The 12291-nt window shown below is 37.0% G+C and overlaps 1 protein-coding gene across 8 annotated transcripts in view; it reads left to right on the top strand.

Annotated features, from left to right (window-relative positions):
- ENAH (ENAH actin regulator) overlaps nucleotides 1-12291 on the top strand; it is a 108708-nt gene that overhangs the window by 42960 nt on the left and 53457 nt on the right. For 7 of the 8 annotated variants that reach the window (XM_075413081.1, XM_075413080.1, XM_075413078.1 and 4 more), the window contains exons 2-3: nucleotides 8646-8811; nucleotides 10265-10442. In XM_075413081.1, coding sequence (XP_075269196.1) covers nucleotides 8646-8811; nucleotides 10265-10442 — 344 coding nt within the window. Of the gene's footprint in view, nucleotides 1-7656; nucleotides 7694-8645; nucleotides 8812-10264; nucleotides 10443-12291 lie in introns of those variants that run through there. The other variant, XM_075413076.1, reaches the window with a different exon arrangement.

Below are 12291 nucleotides of genomic sequence, written 5' to 3'. Positions count from 1 at the left end.
CACTTGCAGCTTCTTTCATTGAAAACCTTATCTCAAAGCTAAATAATGAAGACTTTTAATAAAATACTTCCATGAAGTTATCACTAGGTTTAGATACAAGGTAAGGACCAAATCTTGTGTACAAAATTCCAGTATATTCAAGCTCTTACTTCTCCATCTCATAACTTGGAATTTTAAGTAAACCTGGTTTTTTTTGACAGTAAAGTTTGGACAAACTTTGTAATGCCTAATTGTTCAAAGTAAATTCTTTGCGAAGATTTAAAACCTCACATTTTGTTTCAAGCATCTAAAGTATTGTCTGTACCAAGGCTGAGCATGCTTTTTGGACACATACAACATTGCAGTGCTGCAGTTTTTTCAGTCCAAATTAGTTACAAGGAAAACCTTGAACATCAAGTGCAAGCTGTGAAAAACTGTTTGTCGTAACAGACACAAAAATAGATAAATATCTGGATAGTACAGTAATACAAACCAGTAAGGGGAAAAAAAATCCGGGTTAGAAGGTAACCTATGGAAAACTAGGTGATGGAGGTGAAGTCCTGAGTTCGATCATGGTTTTTTAGATAATAGTTTTGAGCGTCTCTGGTTTCATAGAAGGCAATGTGTACTACGGATGATAAAAGTTAAGAATTTTGTTATTTTTAAAAAACAAGACAGCATATGGTCATTCCTTTTTGTCTGCTGAAGTAATTGCCTAAAAAACATCCCTTCCTTTGTGTATTAGATTTTGATTTGTGTTCCTGTTTTGAAAAGTGATACGTGGGTTTTGGTAACCATACAATCTCCTGTTTGAGATCTGAGAAGTGACTTCTTGCACTGGTTAAGTAGTTCCTTGCCTGAAATGTATACGTGCTAGGCATGTCAATGCCATCTTCAGTTTGAGACGAAAATTGAAAGGATGACTTCAGAGAGTATTTATGAATTTAAATTTAGGATGGAGATTGCAACTAAGGATAGTCACATGTGTAATAATATATATTACTGTTATAGCATATTATTGCATATTATATATACAGTTAAACATCATTAATATAACTAGTTTCATGCTATTCAAAATCTGTGGTTTTCAGTCTGTAATGATTAAGTCCTATCAATCCTTTGTTTTTATTAATGTTCATGTCTGTAGTGTGGCTATTTCTTGGTTTGACTGTCATCCTATTCTCTTGGATATCTGTGGATTTACTTTGAGTTTGAATAAATTAGGGATTAGCACTTATGAAGTCCATCTATCACTTTGTTACAGTGGACCACCAATACAGCACCAGTTAATATGTTAAGATGCTACAAAACTTTACAGTATTCTTCTTCTTTTGAAATGCTTGTGTAACTTCAGCTGCTTTTGCCACTCTTCGCACTGACTGTGGCTAGAACGTGTTCTCTCTTCTGATTTCTCAACTCTCAGTTCCAGATTGTTTCAGTGTGTGTTCTTTCTCCAAGTGTTATTGTCCATTTAAAAAACAATTTATACAGAAACCTGAAGACTATGAGTATTTCTAGAATACTGTTCTGGACTGTAAGCATTGCAGTCTGACTCCAGCATGCATTTTCAATCTGAAATACCATTTCTTAATGAAAAGAATAGGTGAATTTTTATGTGAATCTGCACATGGCAAACCTAGAGACAATATTGAATTGCCAACTCAAAATCACTTCGTGCCTTGTATGAAATACTATTATGTTAAATATAAAATGTGAAACAAAGTTGAAAAATAATTCCTGGGGTTATAAACTGGTAATTCTTTGTGAAAAGTGGACTTTTTTTTTACATCAAGCTATTGTTCTAGATGTTTTTTTCTGCCTGAGTGTCCTGCAGTGATTTCCTTCACCTGCTGCTGTGGAGCAAGCTAAAATGGCAGATTTGTGAAGGAATAGATGTATAGCAACAAGATAAATTTATTCTGTAATGGTTTTTATATATGAGAAGAAAAGCATTTTTCTTCCACTGAAAGTTGTTCATTGAGCAAAGAAAGTTTAGCTTCAGGAAACTGTGTACCAGCTAAATCTCTGGAATGGGGTATTGCAGATACCTGTGCTGGAAGTAAAGCACCTTTCCTTTGCCAGCTGTTAGTCCCAGTGTTTAGGTTTAGTTTCCCCTGCTCCTTAGAGTAGTAGTTTTACTTTTAGCTGAGACTTTTCCTATACAGGATTTCTCTCTAGTTTCTGATGTTGCAGCCAATCTGTATTCTGAGTAGCTCATGAGAAGAAAAAGTGGGAGAGATGAATGAATCTCTCAGTTATCAATCGAAAGTTTTCTAGGCACAAGCAAGTATGAACTCATTAGCAGGAGAGGTGTTAGAGAAGCAATCTGGAACTACTTCCTCCGCATTCACCTCCCATTTCAACAGCAGCTCTTGTTTGAGCCTGACCTGCTAGAAGAAATTACAACCACTCTTGTCCTCAGAGGGGTTATAGTGTCAGAAGAAGAATCTGCATGAAAATCAGTCAGATAAATCAGCTGGTCTCAAATTAGTCTCGTTCTAAAACCTGAATAGCAAGTAAATTCTATACTAGCTGAAGTGTTGGAGTGGGCAGGCCACATCATCTGAAGTTGGATGCAAGTACCGTAGCATGGTGTAGTTCCTTCTGCTATACTAAGCATGTAATGTTCCTCTGCAGCAGCATATTCGGCTAGATTTTAGTAAAGCATAAAAAGTTGAGGTTCTTACCTTTCAATTGAGGATGAGTTACTGAGAAAATAAGTTTATTGTAAGAATTACTATGTTAACTGTAGCTGAGCCCAAATGGATTATGTTTTTTCATTATGTCCTGTTGGTGATGTGGATGCCGGTTTAGTTGGCAGGAAGAGATGGTAATTGTACTCAGCTTCCTCTGAGACTGGCTTTTGGCTAAAGTGCTAGAGTTCAAAAAATGAGTAAAATTAAAGCAATAGATTAGGAGTTAAAAACTTAAGTGATCCAAAGTTGTGCCCCTCTACTCACTCACATCACCCCCAAATCCAAACACCTTCCCCTACTCCCAAAAATAAAGATTCATCGATACAGTTAAGTTCAGTCTGGTTCTCAGCAGGCCATAATGTGAGGAGTATATGAGGGCACTGGAAGCATTTTTATGTTAACTTTAAGATGTTAACAAGGAGCTTAACTATTAAGTCAGAGGAGCAGCTTAGAACACATGACAACTTTGTCTACAAAGTGTCTGTTTCAATTAATAGAAAATAGTGGTACAGTACATAGTATGTTGTGAGGGGGTTTTTTTGTTGTTTGTTTTTTTTAATAGTGGAGAACACACATTTTCACTGTGATGTGCCAGTTGGGTTCGGGAACAAGTAGGGAAAATCATCTTACAAAACACCACCGCCAAGACAGAAAACTTGATATTTGGACCAGCCTTTAGCTGCTTTTTAAAAAAAGTGTATTTTAAGATGTTATTGGAAGTGTTTGGAGTTTCTAGCTTTGTGCCACATGGTTTGAAAATCCTAAACAGGCGTTTGATGAATCAGCATCTCTTTCTGCTCCTTCTGCCCCACAAAGGCTGCACATTTAAGAACATGTTGTTAGGTTTCTGTAAATTGAGAACATAGCTAAAAAACCCCTGAATCACCAGAAGAAGTGGTAGGGGGATATGACTTTCAAAAAACCTCATTGTTACATCACTGACAAAAATACTAAAGACTGAGAGTCAGAGCAATCCCAGTTTTTCCTTGCTCTTGTTAATACATTTAAATGATCTTTTCTGTGGCTGCAGTCATGCTGTTTTCCATATGAGTTTGATCATTTAAGTCTGCTTATCCTTTTTAGTTCTTCAGAGAGTAAAAAACCAAGCATCCACTTACTGGGGAGAGAAAAAAAAGGCTGAGTCAGCAGACTGCGCATTGGTGTCACCGTGCACTGAGCTGAAGAACTTGGGATGTGAAAGAATGAACACATTCCATCTGGGCGAAAGAATGATGTCTGTTAGGGTTCAGTTTGCTGTGGTGTTTGAGCTTTCCGTATGATCTCATCACTGGAGGAGGAAAGTATATTCTCCCATAAGAATAATCTTATGATTCATTACTACTGTGTTTTTTTGTGTGAACCTTTTGAGTGCCAGACCTCCCCCCACTCTTCCACCCCAAATAAAAAACAGCCACTCTGTCTTTGGCTTTATATGGTATTGCTGTAGGTGGACTTATCCAGAATAATGGTTGGCTTTAACAATCAGAGCCTTACATCTTTGTCTAGAGAAGAACTCCTCCTAACATGTATTTATCCAGCTATTTGTCAAGCTTTGCATTTTGGGAAGAGAGCTTCTACACTTGGTTTCCTAAGGTTTGATAAGCACCATTATGCATGAATGTCCCCTTTTACGAATTTTCCATTTTCTGCATATAGTTTCATATACTTAGTTTGGTAACTTTACTTGAGAACGGACAATTTCTTAATTTTTTGTAGTTAATACTTAGATTGTCACTTCAGCTCCCCAGCCCGCTGCCTGAATAAGTTAGCAATTGGTTCTTTGAGCGGCTGTGCATTTTGGCAGTAGCATTTGAAGCCTGAAATGGATCCCTTCGCTCATTCTCCTGCATATCCCCTAAGGAGTTCTTGTGTTGGAAAGGTGCAGGCTGATCTAAGTGTAATGATTTCTGGAACCATTACACCAGTACAGCACACCAGAAAAAAGAAAATTTATAGATAGGCAAGTAAACCCTATAGGATGCTTTTGAAGGCCTAATGACATGGCAAATAGATGAAGACCCTTTTTATTTTCTCTTGCAACATGACTGTAGGCAATTTTTTTTTCACAGTAGTGCTGAAGCAATCTGTCTGTTTAAAAAAAAAAAAGGGGGGGTGGAGGGGGGGAGGGGAAGGCATTTGTGTTCAGACCAAAGTGATTCTGGTGCAGTGAATGAAGGAGTAAGTCATCCTAGCATCTTACAGTCAGTTCCTACAGTCTAAAGGACATGTGCATTACAGAAAACCCTGCGAACTGTGAAGAGTTCATGTATAAATACTGAGATCAGTGAAGACCTGTTTCATGTTAGAAGTACAGCAGGGAAGTGTAATAAACTTAGGTTCAAAGGAACAAGAGCCAAGTGAATCAGAACAGTATCATTTGTTATATTTCTTACTTTTTAAGCTAAAGTTCATATATATTTGTAGAAAAATACAAAGGGCACTGGCTCAGGTTCTAGTACCAGTCTGTGTGTTAAATTCAGCATTTTTCTAGGGAAAGGTGGGTCATGGAAAGAGGACTAAACCTTGTTTTTTGTCAGACCTGTCAAAGATAGCTGTGAGCCAACAGCACAGATCTTCTTTTTGGTGTAGCCCTTTGAAGTTAGTGAAGTTCAGGTGTGCGTCTTATTTTTAAAAAGTGAAATTTTTTTAGACTTAAATACTTACTTTATGGTGTCTAAATGCTGTAATATGCTATATACTATAGTCAATTATTAAACTATCAAAAGGTCATTGAATCTTTAAGTGGGACCTAAAGATTCCTCTTGGCTAAAGCTCCTGCCTCCATGCTTTTCTTCAAAACAAAAATTAATTACTTTAGGGCACAGAACTTTTTACTAAGAGAAAGAAATTGAATTAATCTCCCCTACATATAGTAATGTGCAATTATTGAACCCTGGAAGAAGGCTAGCATACTGTGATGTTTTAATTTGTTCCTGATAGCGATAGCTTCATTTTTCTATCTTACTGCTGCGGTCTGATAAACAAAGTGATGGGTGGTGAAAGCTGTTGGCAGGAGGAGAGTATGTCACCTTCAAATTGGTACCTGGATATGAAAATTATAGACCTGGAACATTAAAATTTTAGTTAAATGATTTGTGTGAAATGAAGGCAGAAGGCTTATTGTGTAATGATTGAGTAGATCAACTGGAAATTGTTTGTATTTGTCATTTTTTAAAGTATGTGAATCATCTTGTATCTTTATATGGGTAAGAATAATCCCCTGCTATTAAGAAAATTATTTTATTTTAAATGCAGCTTGAAATATTGGAGATCTAGACTTGTGTAATATTTCCAGTTATGAGGCATAGCTTGGGAAGTGGAACTAAAAATAGTTTAACAGTTAATAAAGAAAAGCTAGAATTTCTACTCAAGGTCATCTTATTTGCACTTATGAATTGTGCTGCTTTAACACCAAATAGTTCTCAAATGAGTAGGGTTTTTTTTTCTCGTTATGTTAAATAAAATAATGTAAAAACTTATAGAAAACCGAGGCCTGTGGAATGACCATGGTAGGGCAAAGAGTGAGAATGCTCTGAATAAGAACGTCTGAATGTGATGGTCTGTCCTACTAATGAAGTCTTCTGATCTCTGTACCATTACTCAATCACACTCTCTGGTTCTACCTTCTTTGTAATTGGAACATATTAGCTTATACTCATAGTCTCAATTTTTAATAGAATCTAAATGATTTTTTTGTCTGTCTGACACATGATTGAGATGAAACTATTTCATGGCAAGAACTCTGCAAATCGCATGGCTCTGCTTCCAAATCAGTATCTTGGTCCTGTCACCTATGGTTTATCATGCCTGTGACTGATCCAAATTCAAATGTAGCAAAAATCTGTTTCGGGTTCAGAAATTTTCAAAGTTTTCTCTAATAACTCTTATGTATTTTAGAAAACCACTGCTGTTTATCCTGTTCTTTGAGAATGGTACAGAATGTTTCTGGGTTTGAGCTTTAATATAGTTGTGTGCCAAAATACTCTAATAATAAAGACATCCAGTAGGTTCTTGCATTGTCCTCTTCTCAGATGAGGGAACCTTCTTATTTACCTGTGGCCTGTTTTTAATGGACTGTGAAACACCTGAAACTTGCAACTAATTTTATTTTCTTTTCATCTAATCTTTCTTCCTGGATCAGACGTGGTCATTTTGATCTAAACCGTAAACTGTGATATGAACTATGCTTAGAAAAGAAGCACCATACATGCATATATTGTAATTTTACTGTCTCTGTATCGAACTAATTTCTGGCTAGAATAAGGGTGGTCTAGTTAGAGGTTGTTATTCTGCACTGATCTAGTTGTTGAATAAGTGATGAGACTAGAATGCTTGCGTTTTTAAAATGAAGAATATTTCCTCATCTTATCTTGAATCTCTCACATGCACAAGACACATGATCTCAATACTCTCTTTTCTCTCCTAGCCTTGAAAAGCATCCCAGTGCTGAGCACTTTTCTAATTGTTGGAGTGTGGTGGAAAGTGTGATAGAAATTGATGCTCTGTTTTCTCAAAAATGTCATTATTAGAAGTTAACAACTGGATATGATGCTGAATTTTCTTGTGCCAGGAACTGGAAATAAGATACTGGGAAATTCAGCACGGTCTTTTTTTAAAAAAACAACAACAATGAAGACGCCCCCCCCCCCCCCCCCCCCCCCAAACAACCAACCAAAAAACCCACAAAAAACCCAAAGAAAGACTAGAGGGAAGTCGTGTTCTCCCTCCTTCATAAAATATGAAGAAATATTTCATTACTTCCCTTTTGTAATTTATGAAGAATGCATATCTCTTCAGCCTTCTCAGTTTTCCAAATGACAGGCCACATTCCTTGCAAGCCGAGCATCGTGTGCTTTCTATAATATTGAATGTACTGGAGTGGTATGTTCAGAGAATTTGACATACTGATAAGAAATCATTCCTTTCTATTTTTATTTCCTGTCTGCATCTGGACGTTTCCTGTAAAGACAACTTACGTAGTATCACCTTCTCCTCTCCTAATAAATAGTGTGTTTATGGTATGTTCTGCTTTCTTGTGTTCTAGTACCATGATAGTCATGATATGCTCACTTTTAACTTCAGACTGTACCTTAGCTTCCAGATGACTGCCATAATCAGGATTAGCTACTGATGAAATTGCACTTTTCACTAATCAAAAAAAACCACTTCTCAGGGAGAAAATGTTACATCTAGGTGTCAAATATTGTAAAATGTCAAATTCAAAAAGCATTTAATTTATGAACAGGTGAATTTTTTGTACTGAACTTAATCCCATGTGTGTATTTCTTCTATATATGTTAAAAAGAAAAGGGCCTTCCAATCCTCATCTCTTGTAGAATTAATTGCCACTGGAAAATACAAACTGTATGAAGCTAGTGCAACTCCAGAATCTTTGTTTTCCAGTCTTTGCAGAAAACTTTGTATGTGGCTATGGCATTTAATCAAACTACATGGTTGGTGGTGTGGAGAAAGTGGGGAAAAAAACCTGCAGGGGGAAAAAGTGCAAAAAAAAAAAGGAAATCTCTTCTTGATCTCTTTCATTAGTAGTTAGGCCTCTTTGTCTTGACCACAGCTTTTCAGAATCAACACCTATTAAGCAAAAGTCAAAGTGCTAATGTTTTTGTATTAAGAAAGGTGGATGTTTCAGCAAGTTGCAAGGAGTATTAATTTTAACATTTTGAGTTAAAAAAAGTGAATCATAGAATGGTTTGGGTTGGAAGGGACCTTCAAGATCACCTAGTTCCAACCCCCCTGCCATGGGCAGTGACACCCCTTCCACTAGAGCAGGTTGCTCAGAGCCCCGTCCAACCTGGGCTTGAACACTTCCAGGGAGGGGGCACCCACAACTTCTCTGGGCAACCTGTTCCAGTGTCTCACCACCCTCATAGTAAAGAATTTTTTTTATGTCTAATCTAAATCTTTGCCGTAAGTAATTTTATGTTCTGCTCTAAAATACTTGTATTTTAACAGTGAACAGAGTATCTGCCAAGCACGAGCTGCTGTAATGGTCTATGATGACGCCAATAAAAAATGGGTACCAGCTGGTGGATCAACTGGATTCAGCAGAGTTCATATATATCATCACACAGGCAACAACACATTCAGAGTAGTGGGCAGGAAGATTCAGGATCATCAGGTAAGCAAATCTCTGGAAATTCAGAGTAGGAAACTTAAGCTATTTTTGTGATGGTTTTTAACATTAAGAAACACATCTTCAGTAAAATTATGGGAACTGTAAATAATAAATTTACTTCTATTTTTAACTGAAGTAGCAAAACAGTATTATGTCTTTTTCCCCATAAACAAAGCACTTTACATACATCCAAGGCAATAGTCTGTGTGCTCTTTACCATTCCTTCCTGCAGACAGATATAAAGGCTAGTGGTGTACACAGAAGTCATCTGATTCTCTTCAAGGCAAAGCGTCAGCCTAAGAACTTTTCTTCTTCCCTACTCTCTGTTCTTAGCTGCAGTCTGCATAGGTACCAACAGTTCTCTTGTAGCTCCTCTTATATTATGAAAAGTTGGATGCATGATTTCTCATTGCCCCAGATCAGTTCATTCAAAAAAAACCCTTCTGACATTTGGTAATGCTGATCATCTACCATTTAGAAAGGTTGAGAAGGGAGCAACAAGGATTACATCTTAGTTTCCTTCATGAAGAAGCTAATAGATCTTGATTAAGTGGCAAACTTACCACTCTGTCTTGAAATATGCTCTGCCTTGTGATACTTGGGGAGGGGTTAAAAATCTAATCTTTTTGTTTGAGGAAAGCTTCTATATTTGTTTCCCCCTCTCCCAGCATTTCATAAAATTCTTTCGGTCTGTTCTTGGTTGTTCATCACACACCCGACACATAGACTGATAATCTTCTGTGTGAGTTGTCATTAAACACTTATTCCAAGAATAAATGATCTCTGTGCATTCATCTGGGAACAAAACTGGTTTTTCCTCCCGTTATTCAGCAGAAGAAGGTGAGGGTATAGTTATCCAAGTGCAGTGGGATCCACTTAGTGGATGGCTTATAATAAATGGTTGTCCTACTAGCTAGAATTTAGCACGTTTTGTATGAGCCATAACAATCTTGCAAAATGGTACCCTGTGATCCGTAGTAGAAGTCCACATAAACTGTTACTGAAAGCACAGCAAGCTAAAGGGTGCAGCAGCCATAGTGAGAAGGTGGTAACTTGGTAAAAAAACATAATTCTAACAAGTACTCTGTGAAGTTAATGGAATACTGAGTTTCTGAAGTCCAAACACATCTTCACATCAAGTACCCTTCTAAAAGTCAGAACTGTTGATACCACTACATTGCTGCTATGAAACATCGCTGCATCATTTGAAATGAGAACATTTAAGCTACAAAAGTTGATACAAAATATCTCATTAGTCCCCTTGTGTATTCTCATCACAGATTTCATGCAGCATTGGAGTTAAGATTGAAATGGCTATGTGCTTCAGCATTATGATCTTGTGGATTGTGGGACTGGGGTTAACCCACGTGGTTAGGGAATAAAATCTATATGAAGATGAAACCTGTGATGAAATAGCAATTTTAAACTAAAGTAACTTTTTTTTTTATGTTAATAGGTGGTAATAAATTGTGCCATTCCAAAAGGGCTGAAGTACAATCAGGCTACACAGACCTTCCACCAGTGGCGTGATGCTAGGCAGGTGTATGGTCTGAATTTTGGCAGCAAAGAAGATGCCAATGTCTTCGCAAGTGCCATGATGCATGCCTTAGAAGTATTAAATTCACAGGAAGCTGGTAAGAATCTCTTAACTTTTGTTTTCTTGAAAAGTGTTCACGTAGATGGAAAAAAATCAAATATTGATGCATGAAAGTCAGTAAGTCTTGTTTCCAAACATGATTCAGCCTCTAGCTGTTTTAATTATTTGGGTATTTTGTCTGCCTAATTGCTGCTGCTGCTTAATAGTGATTCTCAACTGCCGTATGTATAAATACAATTCCTCACAAGTAAACCTGTTTTTATGTTGTCTATTACATATTGAAACTTGTTGACTTTGCATTTTTTTAGGAAACAAAACCAAAACACCTGACCAACAAATTAGTGGCTCTTAATGAGAGTACTTTTGAGAATTTCTAGAGACATCCAGTGTTATTAATATTTTTCATTATCATTGACTACTGGTTTATTATGAAAATGTTAGAGGTTTTTCTTCTCCGAACTTTGGAATTTAGGTCATCCTCCTTGGCAGTTCTTACCATACAGAGTTTTCTAGCTTGGAGACCTTGGATCCAGGAGTAACATTCAGATAAGCGCATATAATTTAAACAACAGGTCTATCCTTTAATTTGTTTGATGGACAGGATGACATAGAGGGTTTAAACATTGGTGGGAAAACTCAGTGGCTGTCAGTCTTCAGGTGGTGTCTGTACTGTATTCTAGACAGGCTCTACAGCAAATTGATCAGTACGATACTGGGGTGCACACAGAGGGAGTTTTTACTTGAAAAGACTTCAAAAGACTTTTGTGTTCTTGTAACCAAATAGAGATCTTTTGTCCTCATTAAACTTTAACAATTGCCCATGTAACAAGAGATAGTGCTTCTGCGCCAGTTTTTTTTCTCTTGTGTAGAAGGGTGGCTGTAGGCAACCTTACTATGACTGTCTCAACTACAGCAAAAATGGGTGACTTTTATCAAGTTGCTTTTCATTCTGATAGTTGTTTCAGGGCTTACCTTTTGAAACTAAGCGATCTAGACCAAGAAGGATGATACATGCTGCAGTGCTTAACGCTGTTAACAGCATACAAGGTGAAAAGATAAAGGGTAGCTAGAGGTATAAGGTGTCTTTTTACAAGCTGAAATAATACAGTTGTGTATCCCATTCTCCTGCCTCTCAGTTTGGTATTTTCTCCTCCAAGTCCCTCAATTCTCCTTTCCCTAAGGGTTACTCAATGGTATACATTTCATGCATTCTGACTGTTTATCATCTATCTCCCAGCCAACGTTTGGGAACACACAAAGTGTTGGTTTCTTCACATTTCATGCAAAGTCTGAAAAGGCCTGATTTATGGCAATTATTGCAAGTTTAAGGGTTTTATGTTGTTTCCCATTACCTGCACTTGAAGAGTTTGGTACAATGTTTCAAACAAGTGCTTATGTGTATATATGCACATATATATTTTCAGCATTGAATTTAATTCATCCTCCTGACACTAAAACTGAGCTACTAGAAAGTCTAAAATGCCATAGGCAGGTATGACAGTGCTCACTTTTTAATTGGTCAGTGTGTCTGAGTTTTCATTTCATGGATAATTGTGATTTGTCTAATGACTAGTTCTCTTGCTGCTTTATGCAAAATACATGTGGGCTAACTACTACATTATTCTATTCTTCAGTAGTAGAAATTTTATTGAGCTAAGATGCCACTTCGGTTTGTAAAGACTTGGATAAAATTCAAATGGTTTTTAGGGTTTTCTTTAAATGTAACTTTAGTAGTACAAAATGTCATTCAAACAGTAGCCTGGAATTACTGTAATCCCACAGGAGGAAACAACTTGATGAAAATAACTCTGCTTCCTGTTGCATCACTTCAGTAATTTCTTAAATAGTGGTGTTAGGAGGAGGAGAGCTGAGATTTGCAGTGAGTC

The sequence above is a fragment of the Opisthocomus hoazin genome, chromosome 2 (assembly GCF_030867145.1).
Source record: "Opisthocomus hoazin isolate bOpiHoa1 chromosome 2, bOpiHoa1.hap1, whole genome shotgun sequence".
NCBI classification, from domain to species: domain Eukaryota; kingdom Metazoa; phylum Chordata; class Aves; order Opisthocomiformes; family Opisthocomidae; genus Opisthocomus; species Opisthocomus hoazin.
The sequence above is the reverse complement of the archived record's forward strand: the minus strand, read 5'-3'. Positions and strand labels throughout refer to the sequence as shown.